The sequence below is a fragment of the Sorex fumeus genome, unplaced genomic scaffold (assembly GCF_029834395.1).
Source record: "Sorex fumeus unplaced genomic scaffold, SorFum_2.1 ptg000115l, whole genome shotgun sequence".
In the NCBI taxonomy this organism is placed as follows: Eukaryota; Metazoa; Chordata; class Mammalia; order Eulipotyphla; family Soricidae; genus Sorex; species Sorex fumeus.
In genome coordinates this window covers 11,192,904-11,218,698 of record NW_026606172.1, presented here as the reverse complement: position 1 = coordinate 11,218,698, position 25,795 = coordinate 11,192,904, and the positions used below count along the sequence as shown (strand labels likewise).

Sequence of the window (25,795 nt, the reverse complement as noted above, 5' to 3'; positions counted from 1 at the left end):
GCATATATAAATATATATATATGCACATATATGCATATATATTATTGTGCATATAAAAATTGAATACTCCAAGGGCCGGAGGGATAGTACAGCAGGTAGGGCATTTGCCTTGCACACAGCCAACCCAGGTTTGATCGCTGGCATTCCATATGGTCCCCCAAGCACCTCCAGGAGTAATTCCTGAGTGCAGAGTCAGGAGTAACCCCTGAGCATCGCTGGGTGTGACCCAAAGAGCTAAAAAAAAAAAAAATGAATAGTCTGGCGAATTACAGAAGTCTTTGATTAATCTGAGTGCATTTTTGAGCTCCCTTTAATATTATATATTGATAAACATATAAAGCTATATTAATTTAATCACTGATGCCATTCACAAATAAAACAGTCACACCTAAGACCCCAATGGCCAGTGTACTTGAAAGTTAAGCCTCTTAGTCTAATTCTTTCTATGGTGTAAAAACAAATATACCTTGAAGACAAGAGGGAGAAGAGGGAGGAGAGAGTGTGGGAGAAAGGAGGAAGGTAAAGTTAAGAGAGAAAAAAGAAAGGGAACTGAGGGAGGGAGGATTTTGGAGGGAGGGAATAGAGGAAGAGAAAAGTGTATGACTAGAAGATTGGTTCTGAAAATTGAAAACAATAGTGTAGATGTGGATTTCATCTTTATGATGTGGCCCTGAGATAAATGAAGAATTACCCCCAATTTTGGAGACAGCCTAAATTTTGCATTTTGGAATCAATTTAACCCTAGTAGCTTACAGCAGTATTCTTCCATTTGTGTCACATTACAATTTTAAAGTACTTATATAATGCTTTTTTTAAGTGATATGAGGATATCAGAGAATTTTACAACTAAAATGAATTTAGTCTTCAACTGTCTCTATGGACAAAATACACATATTTTGTTCATCTTTTAAAGGCAGTTAAAACTTCATTAGATAGTCAATAATGTAGAAATCTGCTTGATGTAAAATATTATAGAGAAAGTAATAACAAGGGAAAGAAATTGCTACGTAAGATAGAAATGTTCATAATTGAAATAAAAACTGAATTCCTGTTATGGGTTGAGAAATAATTTTAATCCTATTAATATTCAAATTTCCCCCAACTGTCTGCTAAATATCTTTTACTATTTATTTTCCCAAACTCAATTCACTCCCACACCAGCTTGAAAAAGCACATCTGTCTGTTTTTTTGTTGTTGCTATCGCTGTTGTTGTTTTTCTCTTGTCACTTACTTGTTGAAGAGCTGTTTCTTGGCATAAAAACACACCATTAAAAATTATAAAAATCAATAAATAAAATTATTAAAAAAATGGAAAAAAAGTAAGGTGGAGTTCATGCCCAATTCAATCAGCTAATTAGTGACTGAATAAATAGCAGTACTGCAACATAAAAAAATTTATAAAAATCAAATTAAAATACAGCAAAATATAATTTTAAAAGCCTTTACTTACCATAAGAGAATGGGGACGCCCATTATGTTCATAAGCTTCAGAAAAGAACTCAGTGCCATGATCCAGTCTTTGATGTCCTCCGTATTCTGCAGCATCTGAATCTAGCACAATCTTGAATGTATGGCTCTTAAGGAATCACAACACTTCAGGAGGTGAATGAGTATGACACACTTTGATTCAAGATGCAATTTAATATGGAACGTTCTGACAATTATTTAACTGTGACTTGTGATGCCTTCCCATTTCTTTTAAATACTTCAGAGACTCACACTTAAAAGGAGCACTGCCCTTTAGAGACCACCTCTATGGGATCACTGCTATCCTTTTCTTTCTTTCTTTTTTTTTTTTTGGCTTTTTGGGTGATACCTGGTGATAATCAGGAGTTACTCCTGGTGCTTCACTCAGGAATTACTCCTGGCATTGCTCAGGGGTCCATATAGGATGGTGGGGATTGAATCCAGGTTGGTCGCATACAGCCTTACCAGCTGTACTGTTGCTCTGGCCCCAGGATCACTGCTATCTTTAACTCTAGTTCCTCAGAGTCTACTAGCCAGGGATTACTGAATTGACCTTCTTCTAATGTAATATATTCTATTGATTGGAAACTACTTTTATTGCAAACAGAATTTGAACTCCTCACAATGCTTTCTCTCCAGAAAAGTTCTGTAAGTTCAAAACACAGCATCATTCAAATACCTGATACTAGTGGCAGCATCTCTGGGTATTAGCATCCTCCACACAGAGGCAAAGATTCATCCTACCACCTTCTTCATTCCTCATTTACTTTTTACACAAAAAAACTCCTTTCCCATGCTAGAACTCATTCCAGATTTCTAGATCCAAGTTATTAAATGAGGAACATGGGATAAAGTCAAATCGAGAGTACAAAATGCAGCAGCCCTTGGTGGCAGGGAGCAGAAAAATTAAATGAGTGACAAATTGAACACTGAGCATCAAATACAACAGGTCATATAAACATATTATTTTTTTGTACCTCAAAGGATTTCTATGGCAAACATGATCTGCTATGACTTAACATCTAATTTTTCATGGTGAGTTCTAAGACTTGTTAGCATTATCATATTCAATTAAATTGACAATAAAATCGCTGTCATAATATCTATAAAAACAAAAACAGCTATGGTTATAATGCCAAATCTATGTGCAAATTTATCATGTCTAGAAATGATACTTCTACATAAAAAATTCACAAATAAATATTTGTATTTAGCACCCTTAAATTTCATCTAGACTAAGGAATATATAGCTGGTTCAAGATATGTTTCTTTTTGCCTGATATATAAATTTGTAATGTCAAACTTGTATAGTTTCATTATAGCAAAAATGATTACATTAAAGGTACATGTATGTTGAAAACAATATCCCTTCCTTCCTTCCTTCCTTCCTTCCTTCCTTTCTTTCTTTCTCTCTCTCTCTCTTCTTTTTTTTTCTTTCTTGCCACACTCAACTGTGAGCAGGGTTTACTCTTGGCTCTGTGCTCAGATCACTCCTGGCAGTGTGGGAAGACATTTGGAGTGATGAGTATCATATGGGTCATTCAGGTGCAAAGAAAGCACCTTACCCACTGCACTCTCTCCAGTCCCAATAGGCTACCTTTCTAAAGCACAGGGGGTGTCTGTTTGGGTAAGAAACCACAGGATCTTTTGCTGGGACTGTGACTTCTTTTAGTTTGTTAATCTAGCTCAGTCTACTCTGCTTCAAATTTAAACAGAGTACCAGCAAGTTGCTGTCTTTAAAGGAAAGAAACAGCAGGGGTTGGCCAAGGGATGGAGAGTATGAGATTCAAAAGACAAATCTGGGCATGGATAAATTCTAAAGTCACTGATAGACCTGAGAGTTATTTTAGTAAACCAATTTATTTGAAGGTGAAATATGGATAGTGAAAATAGATTATATGAGTTTTAGTACAAAAATGATGTGCTGTGAACGATATGCCAAACACAGTAACAACAAGTCTCATGATAGAGACGTTACTGGGCCCGCTTGAGCAAATCGATGAACAACGAGAGGACCGTGAAGTGAGACTATACAATAAACACCTGGCATTTATCTTGGTTAAGTACTTGTGCAAATTTGAAAACTAAAAACATATGGTTTAGCAAACAATGCCTTTAACACTCTTTAAAACATCTCAAATAGAGTATCAATTATTAAATTACTGGTAAACAACAATTGAAGATTATGGGTATTACTAGGTAAAGAAAGCAGGCTAATCATCAAAAGCACTAGGTATTAACCTGTGGGCTGCTAATCACTGGTAGCATGTTATTATAAGGATCTTACTGAATGAGCAATTATGTTGTTATTATAATGGACTGTAAATCTCTACGTGCATAGGTGTTGTCTGAAAACGAAATATACACATTTGATGCTGGATTCCAAAGAATTTTTAAATAACATGCAGATCCATTACAACTATATATATATTCATTACACATCTGTATTTTATATTTAAATTATCAATACTTTTTGTAATCTTGAAATTATTTTTTCAAGACTACTGAAAATAATTGCTAAATAAAAAAGTAATGTAGTATTTTTTTCTATGAAAAAAGATCAATATGTTAAATATGTTTAGAATCTACCCAATTATGCCGTTTGAAGTCATACAGGAAAAAATATAAAAGCCATGAAGTTACAAAACTTCCGTTTAGATATGTTTCCATAACCTATAAGCCACAGAAAAAAATGCCCTGCTGTGGCCACGTCTGTACTATCCAGTCCTATGTCTGTGCTGCCCAGTTAAGACAGTAACTTTCTTTAGAACATACAACCCTTAAACCAGAAATTCTAAGTAAAAATGTTAGACTAAAATGCATGCTTAGGAAAGCTATTATAATGGAAATTAATATCACATATTATTCAAGTGTTAGGAAAGTTCATCCATCTTTTACAAACCATGTAGAGAACAATGGGAAAACACAATTCTGCTGGGAATGGAACTCAGACACCCCTGCCCCCTCCCCCCCAACACAAGGCAGGTACTCTAACACTAAGACACATTTGAGGCCCTTGAGAACAAAAATAGTTTTTGATTATTTGGGGGTTACATTGATTCTTTGATCAGGGATCACTCCAATGGGTGCTAGAGGGTTCATGAGAGTAATTGGGCCCACCACATGCAAATAATGTTCTCCTTGACTTGAACAAAAACAAATGCTTACTAAAAGAAACAAAAAGGAATACTACTCAGCTCTAAGGAAAGATGGGATCATCTTTCCTTACTATGTGGACAGCAATTTCTCACTACGTGGGCAGAAGTGGAAGGTATCATGCTAAGTGAAGTCAGTCAGAAAGAGAGGGACAGATACAGTATCCACTCTCATCTGTGAAACATAAAGACCCATATGAAGGTGGTAATCAATAGGCCAAAGCAACAGAATCTGTGAACTGGTCTATAGGAGTGAGTTTACATGGCAGGAAGTTGGCAAGGGAAAGGTTGGGGGATCCTTGAGATAATGGTTGAGGTAAAAAGACACTCTGGTGGAGGGTGGGATTCCATGAAACCCCAACATAAAACAATAGTGTAAATTATGGTGATTTAGATTATTTTTAAAATGAAAGTATGAGTTCACGCAATTTACAGTTTTTAATGAGAGAGCAGAGAATAATAATGTTTATACAAAATGTAAGGAAGCAATGGGTGATGAATATTAGAGTCAAGAAGAAAAGTTAATATTGATAATCTATACAAAGAAAAGCAGTGATAGCACTGCGGGAGGACATTTGCCTTGCATGCAGCTGACATGAGTTCAATCCCCAGCATCTCACTAGGACTCTGTGCACCACCGAGGGTAATTCCTGAACACAGAGCCAGGAGTAAGCCTTGAGTATTGTCAAGTGCGACCCCCCCTCCAAAAAAAAACACAAACAAGAAAGAAAAAAGATGCCATTCTGGAATATCTATACAGAGAGTTTCAAAGACAGACCTTTGAATAAATAAATAATAAAATAAATTGTAGTTTGTGAGAATCTATTCTGGTAATTAAGTATGATAATGTGATAGATTTAGGAGAAACAGCAAACTCATAAAAAAACAAACTCATCTGATCTTAAGGGTAGGATGGAATGAGCTAGAAAAAAACTCAGAGACACCAGCCAGAAATTTAGCAGCATTCTAACATTCTAACATTCTAACAAGTGAAAACTTGGAGTGACATCTATACACCAAAGTAATTTGGGATGAGTGCTAAAAAAGAAAAAAAAACCACTGATATTCTTTGGGGAAACAAGCAGAGTAAGACATGATTTACCTGCAAAGATACACAACAATTGTAGTTAGGTTTGGGAGGTGCACAGCAATCAAATACAACTCTAATTACTCTCTGTTCTACTACGGTGGCTACTCTATGCTAAGAATCAGGCAAAGCGTTGTCATATGTGGTACATATACACAATGGAATATTAAGTGGATACTAGAAAAAAAATAAAGTCATGCAGTTTGCCACCACTACAGTGGAATTGGAGAGGATCATGTTGAGAGAAATAAACCAGAGGCAGGACAAATAAAGGGCTATGCCACTCAGTTTTGGTATGTGGGGAAATAAAAATCAAGGTTGAGGCTGGAGCAATAACACAGCGGGTAGGGCATTTTCCTTGCAGGCAGCTGACCCGGGTTCGATTCCCAGCATCCCATATGGTCCCCTGAGCACCGCCAGTAGGAACTCCTGAGCACAGAGTCAGGAGTGACCCCTGTGCATTGCCGGGTAGTGACCCCCCCCCAAAAAATTCAAGGTTGAGGACAATATCAATAATAAGCCTCAGATACTGGAGTACAGACCCGAGTGCCAGATTGCAAGGGGTGGGGGTCAGGGGAAGTTGGGAAGTAGCACTTTAGCACTGTCCTCCTGTTGTTCATTGTTTTGCCTGAGTGGGCCCAGTAATGTCTCCATTGTGAGACTCGTTGTTACTATGTCTGGCATATCGAATACATCACGGGTAGCTTGCCAGGCTTTGCCATGCGGGCAAGATACTCTTGGTAGTGTGCTGGGCTCTCCGAGATGGACAGAGGAATCGAACCAGGGCTGGCCAAGTCGGCCGCATGCAAGGCAAATGCCCAACCTGCTGTGCTATCACTCCAGCCCATTGGGAAGTAACATGGAAATATAAGTGAAGGTGTCGAGCACATGGCAAATTAAGGTATGCACAAAGACCCTAACCATTCAGGTAAAAATAATGGCTGAAGAGTTGGAGGGAAGCAACACTAGATCAGAAATGACATAGGAATGTGGGGGGAGGGCGTGTCAGGGCAGTGTCATGTGCAGTAGTGTGCAGTAATTTTGTAGATCAATAGGATAAACTTGAACAGTATTGTAATCCCATAACCTAATAGGATTTTTTACTAGGTGATATTTTTTATATTTATAGCCCGGCAAGCTACCGAGAATATTCGATATGCCAGACACAGTAACAACAACATTATTATACAAATAGAAATATTTTATATATTTTTAGAAATATAAATATTTTATACATATAAATATATTAAATAAAGTCTAAAAGAGATTGAAAGAACATGGAATTAAAAATTAAGGCAGGAAAGGATGAAGTGATCCCATTCTTTTCTGTTTGTTCATTTGTTTTTTCAGGGGCGGCACATGGGGCTGCAGTCAGGGCTTACTCCTGGCTTTGCACTCAGGGATCATTCCTGGCAGTGCTCAGAGGACCATATGTAATGTCAGAAATTGAACCTGGGTCAGCTGTGGGCAAGGTAAGTTCCTTACACACTACGCTATGGAACTGACACCCTAAAGTAATAATATAATTATAAATTGTTAAATTTAAAAGCCTGGTGATAAAGGACTAAATTCTTACTATTCTACGTGGAATCTTAATATCAGTGATTTCCTACAATTATGCCAGACCAACTACTAGTTCATTAGATTAATTTGACCATTTTGTTGGTAAATATAAAATATTGGACCAAAAAGATTGACTTGGTTCAATTTAGAAAAATAGGGAAACAGAGCTAGAATAATAGTGTTTTAATGAGAGCATTCTTTAAACAGAAGGTCAATAGAAAGTCCCTATTCACTGAATGTCATTTGAACATATTGTGATTTCTACTTTTTTTAAGTCAAGAATATTCCAAGTATTTTATGCATCTATCAACAGGTTGAAGTAGATAAAAATTTTAAGTGCTATTTTATAATCTATGTTCTTAAATTTGAGCCAAGGAAGATCCATGTTCTGAAGGCCTATACTAATAAGATTAAAGAAGAGTGAAGGCATGAAGACTCTTAAATTCAATGGCTCTTCAAATACTTCAAAAGCTGCTATGTTTGCTCAGCCACTTGATAAAGTGTCTGTTCAAAGTATAAGGATTTTGATGTAAAAAGTACTATCATTTATATCATTCTGCAACAAACTCACTCCACTCCCACTGATGAAGCTAAGAAAATTTATTGTAAGGTGCAATCACTGAACTTTCAAATTGAATGAGATTAAAAGAGATACTCCAGACGAAATACCCAGGAAGATGGGCTAAGTATGTTATGCTGGTATGGTACAATTACTATATGCCTTTAAATCACTATATGTCTTTAAATCTAAGACTTCACTATTTTAAGATTAATCCCTTGATGCATCATTAAAGAGGAAAATGAGAAACATCATACTTAACCTTTCAAGGCACATACTGATTGAAGACAAATTAAATATATATGTATGCACATATAGTAGTGCATATAATATTATATGTGCAATTAGTATTGTATTTTCAGATCAAATTGTTTAAATCAGCCCACCCATATTATGACAACAAGAACTTCTGTGAACATAATTACACATTTCCAGAAATGCATATAATAAGTTCTCAGAATTATAGGTAAGGGGACTCTATATGTAAGGCAGAAAATGTGATTTTATAAGCAACTGTGAGCAAACATTTGGTAGAGGAAGAATGGATCTCAGAACACAAGGGAAAACTATTGTTTTTAGAAATCTAAAACTAAGTATCTTTAGAGCACTTGTCATAATATTTTTTACCAAATCCTTTCCTCTTTTTAATTGCATGATGCAGATTTTTTTTTAAATAAGGGCTGCGCCCAGTATCAGCGTTGTGGAGCTATGAACAGTACACCTGTCAATACTTAGGAACCATTTGCTTGAGGTACAGAGAATTGAACTCAGAGTCTGGCACTGCTAACTCTATTTACCACCTGAGTCATATCTCCTTTTCCATTTTTCCTGTCACTGTAGCAGTTATTTGCTTAGATCATTGTTGTTTTTTTGTAAGTGTCCCACCCTTCCATTTTCTGCTGCTGTGATGACTGCAATCACACATACTTGGCTACTCTGACACATACCTCACACATTTTCTGTGGCACTGAGGACCCCAAGTAGTGTGTGCATGGGTAGGGCATGGTGTTTCCTCACACTTTTGAGGCAGGTGACTTGCTACTGAGCCATGTCCAAGTTTCTCCCAAACAAGAAGTGAATTTTGTTTTCAAGTTACAGCTCACAAAATCTCTGATTATGACTCTATGGCCTCACAAAAAATATCTGTCTCTTCATGTGATGAATCCATCTAAATTACACCTAATTTATATTCTTGAACCACTGAGAGGGCCATAAATAACAACTGTTGGTTAACCATTATGATGCCTTTATAAAAACGAGAACAGCAAAGACTTGTGGTGTGTTTTACATTTTATGAATGTACGTAAGTTCAATTCCAGTGTGTGATGAAGCACTTCTGGCTTCTTGGTTAGTTTCTGTCATCAAAAAAATACATTGATACAAACACATTACTAGAAATCCGTTCCAGTATTTTCATTAATTTTCAAAATATTTTATGCCAATATATTTATGACATTATTTTTCAATGATAATATCCATTCAGCCTTATATTCCCCCCATCCATCCATTCATTTCAGTGATTTAAAATTTTCCTCAGTACTGGGCTGGGAGACATTACAGTGGCTGGGGTGCATGTCTAGCATTTGCCTGACCTGGGTACAATTCCCCATATCACATGGTCCCCCAAACATCGCAGAGTGCAATCATCCCCAGCACTAGTGGGTGTGGCCCTGGGTTGTCCAGAAACACAGGGGTGCCCTCCAATACCTGGCAGGGCAGGGACTGAGCAGTGCCACTTTACACCCTTGCATAAAACTGCTGCCAGGTTGCTTGAAAATGGCTGGTGGGGATTTCTGGACCTCGAAAACACTGCTTGGGAACCCCATCCTCACAAAAAGTCCCCAATATTTCATTACTAAAACAAATATGTAAAAAGAAATAGAAAATTTACTATTGAGTGCAATCAAAGTATGCTTTAAAATAGAATAAAAGGGGCTGGAGAGATACCACAGCAGGTAGGGCGTTTGCCTTGTATGTGGCCAACCCGGGTTCGATTCCCAGCATCCCATATGGTCCCCTGACAACCACCAGGAGTAATTCCTGAGTGCAGAGCCAGGAGTAACCCCTGTGCATCGCCGGGTGTGACCCCCCCAAAAGCAATAAAATCATAAAATAAAATAGAATAAAATAGAATTAAATGTCAAGGTAACTCTTCCTTAAATAAGCAATATAAAACTTCCATTGTTCACAGAATTTTGCAGTTGCTGGAAAAAGAAACAACTTCAGGTTTGAGATCGATATGCTCTTGAGTTACAGATAATATCTTCATTAAAAGTTTCTAATGAGTCATACATTTTCAAATATAAGTATATTTATAGAAAAATGTAGGAAAAGCTCATTTAATCAACCTGAGTTCTGATTTTCATTATAAAAATAACTCTAATTTCTATGAACTCATTATGCTGGTTACAAACTTCTTGAAACACAATACATAGAGCAATAAAATAAATTTACAGAATGGGGGGCTAAGTATTATCTACCATGTTATATTTGTAATGGTTGTATATGCTTTTTGAAATGTATTTTCATGTAACTTATTAGTTTCTTATTATGCATGATTAATCATCCACATCAGGGCATGACCATGGCACCAGAGGCACATGACCCTAATCCAGAACCCAGCAGCTTGCGGCAGAAATGTGAACGAACTATGCATTAAACTCCAGCGCCATGCCCCCCACCCCGGGAGGGAAAGGGTGTCTGTCTCTTCTGCCTTTTTCCCCTGCCCGACAGCATGGTGGCTACCGCCTGAGAGCTTATTGGAAAGCCAGGTATGAGCCAGCAGTGACGGGGCAACTGCAGCCTCATGGGAAGGGGGGTAAAACTGGCTCGTCCTTCACGCCCAACTGAGGCCATGAGTTGCCCCCACGAGTGGCTCTCTGGCACAGCCATGGCACCAGATACACAGAAACCAATCTCGTAATTATCTGGCTCTTGGCAGAAATCTTTCCAGACTTAATAAAGTACCAGAAATCTAAAATCATATGGCTGTGATATCACAATATATGCTTTTCATAACCAGCAATAGAAAACAAATGATTTCAGAATGCCCTTTCAGCAGTTCTGATTGTTGGGGGGGAATTCCAAACAATAATGATGCATCTTTTGTCGAAATAACAAATGCAATTCAAAGTAGAGAGAGAGTTAAGTAGAAATCATCTGCCTCACAGGCATCGGGAGGTGTGGGAGGGAGGTATATTGCGGTTCTTGGTGGTAAAAAATAATTACTGGTAAGGGGAGGGGTGTTTGATCATGTATGACCAAGACTTAAACCTGAAAGCTTAGTAACTTTTCTCACGGTGGTTCAATAAATAAAATTAAAAATGAAATCATCCACATCAGTAAATACTGAATAAGATGATAAAAACAGGATACTGAATACACTTATGTCTCTATGCTAATAGGAAGAGAATTCTAAATACTCTAAAGAATATTCTGGTTAACTTAATTAAGAACTTTCAGTTGTTTCAGAAGATTATATATCTTGAACTGCAAAACTCCATTGATTCTCAATAACTCATGATATAATAAAAATGTAACACTGCTAGTCTAATTTGCCTCTAATACTGTTCTTGTCTATGTCACTAACGTATCAAAGAATGTCAATACAATAATCTGATGAAGAAATAGAAATTTACTAGAACTAAAACAAGAGAGAAATAGTTTTTTTTTTTGCTTTTAGTCACATTGTTGAGAAAAATGAGCTCAACCATGTAGGATTAATATTTTTTACACACACAATGTAATTTTGAACTTATATTTGACTTAGTTTATAAAGAAACATCTACATGGAAACCAATTCTAATAAATCATCAATGAAATCCAGCAAATATAAATTATATGTGGAAAAGATAATAATAAACAACTTCAATTTACTGCAAAATAATGATAGTTTTAAGTAGCATCATCTTTTTCAGGCAAATAGTCTGGGACAGGAGAAAGTACTCTTAAATAGTGTAATATGGTATCTGCATTTATAAGCTTTATAGCTAATGATTACATTCTAATCCCAGTTCTAAAATTAGCAATTGTATGTCTCTGAGCAAATTACTAAATTTCCTTGAAACTCAGTTTCTCCTTGGTGGAATAGAGGTCATGTTTCAGAGTTGTGAGGATTAAATGAAACAACATATATTTTGCTTACTTTTATCACTGGGAAAACATATACATTATTTATCACTGGGAAAAATCCTTGGCTTATTAGTTTCTGCTTATAAACTTATTACAGACCCTAGAAAAGTGTCTTGAGTGATGAAAAATGTCAAAGTGGGACTATTTATTCTCTTACATTTACAGCCAACTTCTTCCTTGATTTCTTCCCTGCCCTTTCCCCCATGTCTTTATTCTTACTAATCTTAATACATTTTTAATATACAAATCTATTTGGAGGACAATGCATAGAACTCCTTGAGAAATAGACATAATTTGAACTTTAAGGCATTTATTATTGGATTTTATTATTGATTTTATTATTATTATTATTAGGTGCACCCTCCTCTAGCTTCTAGAAACAATTGAGCAGTCCTACTCAGAAAATTAAATACTAGCCCTTCTGTAGCTGTCCTGATTTTTCACAACTGCATGATAAACTTTGATTGTGTTATAAATGTAATATTTTCTTGTCTTTATTAAAATGCTATGTCTGTAAGTGCCTTCTGTAACCCCTCTCCTTGCAAAATCCAAAATAGAAAAAAAGTTCATTTTTTTCTTTTTCTTTTTTTTTTTTTTTTTGGTTTTTGGGCCACACCTGGCTATACTCAGCAGTTACTCCTATCTGTGTGCTCAGAGATCACCCTGGCAGGCTCCAGGGAACATATGGGATGCTGGGGATGGCACCTGGGTCAACCAAATGCAAGGCAAGTTCCACCACTGTCCTTTGACTCTGGCCCAATCTAGAGTATTTATTGAGGTACTCTTCTTGCCATTACATTTCAGTTGAAGTCTCCTACTTGAGTTGTGATATGTGCCTCATCCTGTTAAACTGTAAGAAGTAATTTAATAATATTTTGAATATAAAAAAATCAACTATGATTTTCTCCCTTTACTTTATCAACAGTTTAAATCTGTACATTGTGACTTCTAACGCGATCCAATTTCATTATCTATGAAGCTTACTTAGACGTTTAAAAACCTCTCTCCTTTATTTTTGGAAAAGTCACAATAGTTAAATGAATGCATACCAGTTTGAAGCAATTAATTCTCAAGTACACACCTTGGTGATAGACATTTTATGTAATTCTTATTTGAAGTGAATAATTACATGTTTACTGAAGTCAGCATACACTTGAAGACCTTCATTATCAATTTGACTAGTAAGCTTTCTCGAAGCATGTGAATGAATTTAAGCAAGCATATAAAAGCAAAATGACTTTCAAAAATACATAAATCATATCACTTAATCACTTAATCACTTAACTTCCCGTTAGTCGTCGATTTGCTCGAGCGGGCGCCAGTAACGTCTCCATTTGTCCCTGTCGCGTGCTAGTGTAGCCCAATGGCATCTCTTCGCTCCGGGAACATGGAGGGCCTCAAACCGATCGTTCATGATCTTGACAAAGAAGTCTGACCATCTGGTAGGTGGGCGGCCACGCGGTCTCTTGACATCCCGTGGAATCCAATCAGTAACAGCTCTAGTCCAACGGTCGTCTTTAAATCTCATTACGTGACCAGCCCATCTGATTTTCGACACCTTGGCATATGAGACAGCGTCCCTGATCCTTGATCGTCGACGGATGTCAGAACTCCGGATTCGTTCTCTCATTTGAGTGAAACGTGTTACTCCAAGCATAGCTCTTTCTATTCTTCTTTGGGAGACCTGAATGGCGTTCTCATCTTGTTTGCGTAGGGCCCAGGTCTCTGACGCATATGTTAATGCAGGAAGAACAGTGGAATCAAAGAGATGTGCCCGGAGCCGGAGGTTCTTCGTCCTCTTAGCTATTTCTTCGACGTTCTTGAAGGCGTTCCAAGCCGCTCTCTTCCTCCTGCGCAGCTCGGGTGCCAGGTCATTTGTCATGTTGACCTCTCGACCTAGGTACACATAGCTGTTGCATTCGGAGATGGTCGTTCCATTGAGAGCGAATGGGGCGTCAGGAACAAGGCTGTTTCTCATAAACATTGTCTTCGTAAGATTCAGCTGTAGTCCTACCTTTCCACACTCACGGTCAAAGTCGGCCAGCATTTGTGCCGCTTGGCTGATGTTTGGTGTTATTAAAACAATGTCATCAGCAAAGCGGAGGTGGTGTAGTTGCCGACCATCTATCTTCACTCCCATTCCTTCCCATTCCAGTCGTCGCATGATGTTCTCGAGGGTGGCACTGAAGAGTTTCGGTGAAATGGTATCACCCTGCCGCACCCCTCTCTTGACATCAACGATCACTTCTTTGTAGAATGGTGAGATCCTGGTAGTGAATCCGCAATAGAGCTCACGGAGGATCCTGATGTATTGGGCTTGAATGCCCTGATTGGCTAGGGCTTCAATGACCGCTTCTGTCTCAACAGAATCAAAGGCCTTCTTTAAATCAATGAACGTTAAGCAGAGCGGCATCTTGAACTCCCGAGAAACCTCAATGAGCTTGGTTACCGTGTGGATATGGTCGATGGTGCTGAATCCTTTGCGGAACCCTGCTTGCTCGCATGGTTGTCCTTCATCTAGTGTTCTGCCAATCCTATTCAGGATGACTCGAGTGAACAGCTTGTAGATGACAGACAATAGGCAGATCGGGCGATAGTTGCCAATGTCATGGATGTCTCCCTTCTTGAACAGTAGTACGGTCCTGCTGGTTTTCCATTGGGACGGAACCTTGCATTCAGACAGGTAGCGAGTGAAGAGCCGAGCCAGTGTATTGATGAGTACTGACGGCAGGTTCTTCAGGTGTTCAGGTCTGACCTTGTCTGGGCCGGGTGCTGTTTGCTTCTTTACCAACGAAATGGCGTGTCGGATTTCGGAAGGGAGAACGTTAGGAACGACACTACTTCCACTACCCAGCCGTCGCCACACTCCAGGACGCTTTCCGGACCCATCATAAGACACTAAATACCCATCTTCTGGAATTGTCGTACCATATTTGATAGGGTTCAAATATGGTAACACCTACAAGGGTGATTAGAGGCCACCCCAAAAGCCTCTATACCTCTCGGAAAGACTGGCAAGCTACCGAGAGTATTCCGCCCGCACGGAAGAGCCTGGCAAGCTATCCGCTGTGTATTTGATATGCCAAAACCAGTAACTACAACTGGTCTCATTCACCTGACCCTGAAGGCTTCACCGACATGGCAGCACTGAGAAGGATGAGAAAGGAGAGGCCGACAAAATCTCAAGGCCGACCTAGGCTGCCACAACGAAGGAAGACAAAAATGATCGTCTGTACTTTCAATGCACGTACGCTAGCATCAGATGCATCCATCGAGGACCTGATGGTACAAGCGCGAATGATCAAGTACGACATCATTGGTCTGACCGAGACAAGAAGGCACGAATCTCACCATGCTGTTTTCGACACGGGAGAAGAATTGATCCTCGGAACATGCGATAAAAGAGGTGTTGGAGGCGTCGGTGTCCTTGTCAACACAAACTTGGCCAAGAGCATTGATTCATTCGAATGCCTAACAACCCGAATCGGACGTTTACATTTGAATAGATGTGGCTCACTGCCTGCAGTTTCTATCTTCGTTGTCTACGCACCAACATCTCATTATGATGAAAGAGAAATCGAGAAGTTCTACATGGAGCTAGAGAAGTTCTATAAAGAAGACCACACCTTCTACAAGATCATTGTGGGTGATTTTAATGCCAAGATAGGACCGAGAAGATCAGCTGAAGAACTTCACATCGGGACCCATGGCCTAGAATGGAACGAACAGGGTGAGAGACTGTCTGAGTTCATCATGTCGACCAAGACCATTCATGGTAACTCACAGTTCCAGAAGGCAGAATCTAAACGATGGACATGGGAGTCTCCCGGTGGACGATTCCACAACGAAATAGACCACATCATATTCAATCGACGGTTTTGCCTGACTGATGTCGCTGTTGTCCCAAAATTTCGAACGGGATCGGACCACCGTCTCCTTCGTGCAAAATTCTACTTCACAGAGCGGGGAGAAAGGGCTGCTAAGTTCAAAAAGAGAACTCCCAGAATGACCACCAACTGGGAACTCTTTGGTACTATTGCGGCAACATGGGAAGATGCCATTGTTGACAACATTGACGAGGAATACGATCGACTGGTTCAGCACCTCCATGAATGTGCGAGGAACGCCAAGAGAGAGATAGCCACAAAAAGTCGCCTATCTTCGAAAACTCTTGAGCTAATTCGCCAGCGTGGTTTGGCGCATGCCTCAGGCAACCACAAGCTAACGTCCGAGCTTGCAAAGCAGTGCAGAGTTGCGATCAAGGAAGACCTCAAAGAGAGAAGAGCAGAAGTACTGGTAGATGCGGCAGAAGCCGGGAAAAGTATTCGTAACGCCCGCCTGTCCTTCGCCAACTATAAGACCAAGATGACTGCCCTCCGACGTCCTGATGGATCCATCACATCCTCCAGAACGGCAATGGAGAAGATTATCCATGACTTCTACTCAAATCTCTTCGATAGCCATGTCCACTTGCCGACATACCAAATTCCACAGGATGGGTATGTCGTTCCTAACGTATAAATCATATATGTGTGGATAATGTATGATAATTCTGTAAAGCCAGATCTGCACCTTGGTATAATATTTTCTATGAATCTGCCACTATTCTTCAGGTAAGATAACAAAGTATTTGAACAATAATACAATTAACCATTTGAAAAACACTGACTATATTAGCATTGGTTAGAGAAACATCCTTTGGCTTTCCTTGAAGTCACAATTTATTTATAGTTAATATATGTAATGTGTATTCTTCAATGTCTTTTTATTTTGAGGACAACATAAAAAAACTATAAAATGTAACAGCTCCAGAAAGCAGAATAGGAAGGGACTGGGATAACTTTCCATAGAAAACTGCAAAGCACAGTTTGCAGGGATTGTGTGTTTTGTGTGTGTGTCTGTGTGTGTGTATGTGTGTGTATTCATGTACATATGCATCATCACCTCTGTCATTATTAAGGCACTTCTGGGCACCTAGCCTATAACTATCATAACTATATCTAGATTGATGACTCTGAGGGAAGTGATTCAAGGTAAACATTTCCCCACAGGCACTAAAAATGAGTGAAAACTTTAAATGCACAGACACCCATACCACAAATACTTGTGATTGCTAATAAATACATTTTCCAGATGTATGATAAATATAATAGTCTGCAACCTTTAAAACAACCATGCTGATTTATTATTACTTACTAGGTAAAAGTGGGAAAGAATAATTAAGGTAAGCAGTATAGCTGTTAAGTTATTTCTGCAAAGTGCTACATATTTGTACATCTCAAAACAAAACTAACAAATATTTGGGCTAGGAAAGTCAAATCTGGAGATGATTTATAGCATTCAGATGAGCAAAACTACAATATGATTAGAATCAAATTCTATTAGGTTTAATTATATATATGTATATATATACTCAAAGGAGTTTCACAAATGTAAGTTTTCTTTTAAATATCCAAGTATTACTAAAGTTCTAAACTAATGAGACTATTATGGCCATGAGAGTTAGTAAGAAGGCTGTGCATATATATCCATTAGATAAGTAGTCTGAGATATCCGGGGAACAAAATATCACCAGGAACACATTTCCTACATTGGAAATTATTTAGGTGAATGAAGGAAATAAATACAACTAGATGTTTCCAATATAAATCAACAGAAAAGCTCATCTCCCTAAATCTGTCCAAGGCTGTATTTAGGGCGTGTGGCTAAAACAAATGGCAAATTTCCCTGAATTATCCTGTGCTGGCAACATAGAATAATGTATCTATCATAACTTCTAGTCCTTAAGAAGGAACAAAAAATCATTTCTGCAAGAAGGCTGATGAAAGCAAACCCGGCTCTTCCACCTAGTTGTAAGGTATTTTTTCCTCTCTTCTGTGGGCTACTTTGTTCAAAAGCCTTTTCAACATTCTTCAACATTTATCACATTACTTCCCTCCAAAAAAAAAAAGCAGTTAAAGCTGAAATACTCTTAGCTTTATAGTCCGGTTTAATAATAATAATGATTTGGCATCTTTTTTCCCTTACAAAATGAATTTACCCCTTACAAGTATGTTTGTCTTAAAAATATTCCATTAAACTGAATGTCCTTTTGAATGGCCAATTAGGATAGTGTAATACTGCATAAAAACACTGTTTTTTCTGTGTAATAACTGCATGGGGTGTGGGGGAGGGCTGCACTTCCAAGCCATGCTTGAGGTCTTTGGGGACATTCTAAAGACAGTTGCCAATTGCAACAGAAAATTCAATGCTGGGACTCAAGGATATGGTTCTGCTTGGCCAGAAGTTGAGGACCACCAGACCTAACCCTGCAATGCTTGGGGGCCATAAAGATCTCATCCAGAAGTGTTTTGTGGGTGGTCTCCAGGGCTAGGAGGTAACCTGCGAGACAGGGTTCAAACTGACATCACATACATTCAAAGCACATGTCATAGATTGTTAAGTCATTTCCTGGACCTACTGATTTTCACAAAGAGAAGCAGTGAAAACAAATAAAATTATAAGTAATTAGTGAGACAAACTTTAGCTATTTTAATGTCATTTTTACAGGGCAACATAAAGAAGAATTATCTGGTGTCCAAATGAAAAACTGTTGAACCAGATTTAAATCACATTCATCCATACGATCTTCTGAAAGTTATAAATCTTTCTGGTGTTTCTATTTAGCTTGAGGATAAGAGTACCTGGCCTGAATTACAATAAGATGGTGTGAGGTTATGTCAATGAAATAAAAGTATTGCACATACTGGAGAGTTAATCCAAATTTAACTTCTGACATTAATTTAGAAGTCTTCTCCTAAAATAAATCTTAAGCCAACTAATTCTGTTTAGTTTGAGTGAGTTAAATCAGGTCATTCCAGAGTTCTTCTACGCCTTCAAACCTTTGATTCTATGCAGGCCCAGGAGTTCCTACCACTTTTTAAATATCACACACATAATACATTAAAAAAACTCAGTAAATTGCACAATTCAGGGTTGGACGGGTGACTACAGACCCTCTTCATTGAGTTGAAAGTTGAAGTTATGGGACTGCATTGAGTTGAAGTTATATGTGAGTTGCACTGAAGCACTGTAGCGCTGTCCTCCCATTGTTCATCGATTTGCTTGAGCAGACGCCAGTAACGTCTCCATTATGAGACTTGTTACTGTTTTTGGCATATCAAATATGCCATGGGGAGCTTGCCAGTCTCTGCTGTGTGATCGGGATACTCTCGGTAGCTTGCCGGGCTCTCTGAGACGGATGGAATCCGGGTTGCCTGCATGCAAGGCAAAGGTACTACCTGCTGCACTATCGCTCAAGCCCTATATATGAGTTAAAGGTAAGAAGGCAAGGAAAGGGGCTGGAGCAACAGCACAGCGGGTAGGGCGTTTGTCTTGTATGCAGCCAACATGGCCGACCTGGGTTCAATTCCCAGCATCCCATATGGTCCCCGGAGCACCTCCAGGAGTAATTCCTGAGTGCCTGAGCCAGGAGTAACCCCTGGGCATCGCCGGGTGTGACCCAAAAAGCAAAACAAAACAAAACAAAACAAAAAAACCAAAATCACAAGGAAAGGGAATTAACGGAACAGGGCTAGAGCACAGCAGGATAGCTCTTGCCTTGCACCTGAGAGTCAGTTCAATTCCAGGCACTACGAATGGAAAATAAAAAAAAAATAAAAAAGAAAAAAGAAAAAAAAGGAAATTGGGTTTGGATTTGAAGGGAAAAGATAACACAAAAATTGAGTAGAAAGGACAAGGATCCTAGTGTCACAGCATATGGAGAAAGGGGTGCTGAAGGTGAACAGGAATTGGGTTCACCAGGCAGCAGAAGGTCTGTCATTCCAGAATGCTGAAAAGATGAACACCACTTTAGGACAGTCAACGGGAAACAGAATGAACACAAGAAACATGACAGAGAAACAGAGACAATAGAGAGGATTGAATCTTGTACTATGGGGGCTGGAGTACAGGTAGAGACACTAAGGTGTACCCTTTCACACAGCCAATCCAAACACCCAAAGGCACTGCATCCTTGTGATTGGGCGTTGGATAATTAGCCTGGTTGGCCAAGACTTAACAAGATGGTTGGTTCCTGGTCCTCCTGAATAAGCACTTGGGAGACCAAATAGCAACCCCCCCCACAAAAAAAAATATACAAAAAACCCCATAACAAAACCCATTTCTCTCATGCCCTTTTCTTATGATTCTAACCAAATTTTAAATTGCTGGTGAAATTTTAGTATGATAATGGTGACAATAATGATAACCATAGCAACTGACACTAAGGAGCTCTCTTTGTGCATGGCACTGTACCAATTAGCATTCGATCACTAATTCATGTTATTCTTAGGTTGCTTTTTTTGTTTTCTTCACTAGGTCTGGTGCCTAGGGAACCAGGCAGAGCCAAAGATGGAAGCAGAGGCTACTGCATGCAAAACATGTCCTCCAGTCATCTGAATTATCTCCCCAGCTCTAACCCATGCAATTCTGACTATACTTCTAAAGTTTGAAAGACGAGTTCAGTATGAAACAAAGAAATTAATCTGCATAATGCAAATATAAAGTATAGAAAGAACCTAACCCCCCAGAAACCACACGTCTAAGAGTGTTTTAAACTAAGGGCCAATTTCTTTATGTTTGCACATTTAGAAAATGGAAAGGTCTACTATTCTTGTTGGCCATACAAGTCACAAATGGCTTGGGAGATAATATTAGGGTAAGAACACATTCAAGAAAATAACGTTTCACAATCAGAAAATAATGCTACCATCAGAGTAACATATTTTTCTTTACTTTTCCTCAGCTTAGAAAATAGGAATACTATCAGAAGGAAAAGTAGTAAAATGAAAATTGACTCTCTCCCTATATAGTAGCTCATGGGGGAAACATAACAGTGCTATTTATAATCTTACAAAGCAAGTAATTTTGTTCTTATTAATGTAACTGTAATGAAAGAAAAACTTACTGGCTACCAATAGGTGGTAATATTCTTATACTTCATTAATGCATGTTTTTATGTTTAAAGAGTAATTTCCTTATATATTAATACAGACTAATATTTTTTATATATTAACAGTTACTATAATTAATTTCAAAGAATAATTTCACTAATAAAATATCAGGTATTTTTTACTTCATTAGGCTAAAATATGCATATTGATAGAACTAGAGATGGTTCTGACATGTGGTTACAACTGAAATCATTGTGTTACAGAGCATGTCAATCACAGCTCTCATCTTTCTACTTTTATTTGAAGAGACAGAAACTTTTCTTTTGATTATAAGTGCCATATTTATGCAATTCCTGAAATAATTACACCAAAACAAACCTGTAATCAGGTAAGGGCATAATTTGTTATTGTTATTAACACTTTTTTTTTTGGTTTTTGGGTCACACCCAATTATGCTCAGGGGTTACTCCTGGATCTTCACTAAGGAATCCCTCCTGGCAGTGCTGGGGAACCATATGAGATGCCAGAGATTGAACCTGGGGTAGCTGCATGCAAGGCAAATGCCCTCTCTGCTGTATTATCGCTCTGGCCCAATTATTATCACTGTTTGAGAGTCAAGTGGTTCTGAGGATTAAATCTTGGGCTTCACACATGCAAGGTATGTTTCTACCGTATAGCCACATTCCCTTCATGGCTTCATTTTAAAAAATCTCCAAGGGATACACAGGTACTATTTCCACATAAAACTAAAGCACTGATCACTCAGGTGCAAAATGTCTTTTTTAGAAAACTGAAACAGTTTCCTAGCAGGCAAGGGATATTCATTGAAAGGGTAATGTTTTTACTGAACTCTGAAAAAAAAAAAAAGCAATGTAACACTTACTCTTAGACATTTATGATAGCACAGTCAGTAGGGCATTTGCCTTGCAGACAGTCAACCTGGGTTAGATTTCTTCACCCATCTCAGAGAGCCCGGCAAGCTACTGAGAGTATTTTGCCCCCAGGGTAAAGCCTGGCAAGCTACTGGTGACATATTTGATATGCCAAATACAGTAACAATTGTCACAATGGAGATGTTACTGGGCCTGCTGGAGCAAATCCATGAACTGTAGGATAACATTGCTTTGTCCTTCTTCCACAAGAAGCTTAGGTTTATCTGGTTACACCCATCACAGTGCTCCTGAAGCACTTCCATTCCATTGTGTTTATCTGTAAATAGTCTTCCCTATGCTCTCCTCCCCACCCAGTTAATCAGCTATCCCCCTAATCAGACACTGTTTATTTGTAAAGTCAGTTTCTCAGAAATCTATGATTTTATATGTATAAGTGAAATATTGCCTTTCTCCTCTCCTCATGTCTTATGAACAGTTTACTTTAAAGCAATATCCTTTTGTATAGATACAGGAAGACCGTTAACATTATGCTTTGTAACTTAGGATTTAATTGGCCTTGAATATTATTCACTCCCAGGCATCTGCTTTCTCGACTTAAGTCTCAGTTGCCCTTAGTTCCTAACACCCCAAAAGCAGGGTCCCGAAGAGGGACTGAATGGACCCAGGGCAAGCGGTGAGCTACCCTGGCATCGAAATGGGCCAGGCCAAAGTACCACGATTCTTAACTATAAGTTAAGAGTTTGATCATAGACAAATGCTGTCATGATCCAAAAGTAACGACGAGACTAGGATCCTGCTAGGGGTGGGGAAGACTATCTGGCCTGAGCACTGTAGTCTGAGATTGAGATGGCCCTAGGAGAGCAATTCTATAAGTTATTTCTTACTGTATCCATACAAAATGATTTATATTATATATGCTTATATGCTTGTCTGACAAGGAGAGGAGAGACACACCCTTGGGATTCTGCTCTAGGGTGGGTTGTCCTGCTGAGAAAGGATCTGTCCTAGGAGTGGTTTTCCCTGAGGCTAAGAGTTCTATCCCTATTGATTGTGACCACACCTATGTGTAATTGTTCCCCCAATTCCTCATTGAGAGAGGATTTAACTGTATGGTAGAAGTGGGCTGGAGGTTGAGAAGGGTTCAGAAGAAAGAAGCAGAGGAAGAGAAGGAGGATGAAGGGGGATGGAGAAGGAGAATGAAGTAGCATGGGGGAGGAAGAAGGGGGAGAGGCAGAGAACGAAGACTGGTGTAGATGGAGAGAGAATCAGAATAAACTACGACTAATACCTACCAGCCTGGCCCTCGTTCCTTCCTCTGCCTGACCATCGTCATCGACCTCCCTGGGGTGGGAGAAGGGTGAGACCACCGAACGTGGGCGGCAGGAGAGACAGAGCCACCGCCGCTGTGTGTGCTGTGTGCTCCTGTGTGAATTTACACAATAAACCAACAGGAGGACAGTGTTACAGTGCTACAGTTAGAGAACATTTGCATCAAATGCCTGTGTCAAATATCAGTTATTTTTTAATAAAAGAAGAGACCTATCAGCTTGAGAATGAGTAAGGACTCCAAGGGACTAGAAGATGACTCGGTGGCTAAAGCACTTGATTTGCAGGCTTGGGTTTATAGACCTGATTCCTGCTGTAGCATAGTTGCCCAGAGAGTGGATCCTGATGGCTCAGCTGTGTCTGGCAGCTCTGCTGTCTGTGATTCCCTGGACTGCAGATGATATCCTGCTACACCACAGTTAATTGCATGTGAATACTAAAGGTGTGACACCATCCCCACCCTCTGCACAACTGAAAAAAAAAAAAAAGGGGTGCCAGCAATTTAGCTCGAAGTGTGACATTTAACGCTTTTTGATCAGCATATATGGAACAGCACAAGTAATGTGTGTGACCACCAGTGGGCTCCACAACCCAACGTACAAACACTGGAACAAGACACATTTGCAGGTCCTGTCATCAGCCCATCACAGTAGGCACAGTGGGAAAGAAAGGGGAAGAAGAAGAAATAACTCAAACACGTGTTTTCACTGAAGATTGCTTTTCTCTATACTTGCAATGCCATTTCCTAGGAAAGGAAAAGGCTACAAAATGAGACAATGAATGTACAGTGTTTGCAGAGCTGCAAGAAGTGAGTTTGAAATAGTATATTTTGATACATATGTCTCTTCAGTAAGCAATTTAACAACTGGTTCAACTATATCATCTTAAATTCTCCAAAATTATGATGTATTTTGTTGATGTTTTATAAGTTTTTCTTCTTAACTATTTAATTAAATATCTGTTCTAAGGGAAAAACAACACTGTAGTAACCCTTGTGCTCTGATTGCTGAATTTTAAGATCAGTAGTTTTTCCACCATTAGATAACTCAATATTCTATAAAATTATCCTTCAGACTGTACATACATTCATCCATTCATCGATATATCCATTGATTCATTGATTCATCAATGCATTGATCCATCCGTCCGTCCATCCATCCATCCATCCATCCATCCATCCCTCCATCCAAAATTTGGTTTTCCACTGCAAGTACCTAAATACTGGTATGCAAGTATGACAGACATACTAAATACACTGGGGTTGATTTTTATGTAATAGTACGTTTCCCATAATTTGGTAAATATGGTCAGTCTAAAAACACATGTTTTTCCACTATTAGCAACAAAACTACTAGGTATATAGACAGTGTTTTATAAATGTTATTCTTATTTACCCATAAAGGCCAAAAAATAGAGTACAGAAATCTGGACTGCACTCTTCTGAGATGGATGCAACAGAAAAATAATTACCCAAATGAGCTTTGAATTGAAACAGACAAAAATGAATAAAAAATCCAACAATCCCTTGTGCTCAACACACTACACACACATACACACACACTCACAGAAATGCTGTTAAATATCTCTGAGAAACAAGACACTAACAGTTAATAAAAAGATTAAAAACATTCGTGTGCAGTAAGGACTTTTTCATTTTTCATCACTGCCTTTAGTCTTACGGATATATATACTAAGCTAATCTAAAAATATTAGTGCAGCTGCAATATTTTAATTATGAGTATATGTTTTTACTTTGTGATTTATCTCTAATTTGTCCATTGCATGGTAATGCTAGATCACAGGCTCTTTACTAACAGTGAAGGTGGGATATGCATGTGTGATTATCATAAAAACACAGGGAGCATTGGACAATACTAACAATCAGCACTGGTATAAAGGACATTTACTGTTTGAAAGTTTAACTGTCTTTAAAATTAAACAATGCTAAACAAGGTAATGAGGATACATCCATTTGAAGATGTAAAAACAAAACTTTAGTGAATATTAGTAGGAATACCTTTCTTCACATAAAGATCATCACAAAGCTGCAGCAGAGAATAAAACCACACACACACACACACACACACACACACACACACACACCCCATGGGGGCAGCGGTCACAGAGGGGCAGGGATCATGTTGGCATCTGTTCACAGTCACCAGGGAGGTCTTTCAAAAAAAAGAAAGACAATGCATCAAGGGGTCAGAGCGAGCGCTAGCTAGTAAGGGGGTAAGACACTTGTCCCATTCAAAGTGGGTTCAACTGTGATACCACACATGTTTTTTCTTTCTAGCTCTGCCAGGAGTAATCCCTGAGAGCAGAGCCAGGAGTATGCCCTGAGCACAGCCAGGTGTAGCCCCAAAGCCAACCAACCAAACAAACAAAGCAAGCACCCTCATCAAAAAAACAAAACAAAACAAAACAAAACACCGACCCAATTACTTTGCATTAAATCAAATTATTTTTACCAAGACATTGTAATCTAAAAGACTTAGAAAGCAGTCTTCAGAATTCTTGGTAAAATCTTGATACAATGTGACATTTAGCTAATTCCAATTAAGTTCTTTGTTTTTATTTGTAGCATAAGCACAGATTCCAATAAACTCAGTGTTATATAACTATGCTCCAAGAGCTTCCAAAAGCTAAACAACTAATAGCAACATCTCCGCCTTCAGCCA

General features: G+C 38.7%; 1 protein-coding gene across 1 annotated transcript in view; it reads right to left on the bottom strand.

The window, feature by feature from the left end:
• The window catches only part of GBE1 (1,4-alpha-glucan branching enzyme 1), a 334,927-nt gene that overhangs the window by 8,637 nt on the left and 300,495 nt on the right, over positions 1-25,795 (bottom strand). The window contains exon 15 of the mRNA XM_056135449.1: positions 1,451-1,568. Within this exon, the coding sequence (XP_055991424.1) occupies positions 1,451-1,568 (118 nt within the window). The remainder of the gene's footprint in view (positions 1-1,450; positions 1,569-25,795) is intronic.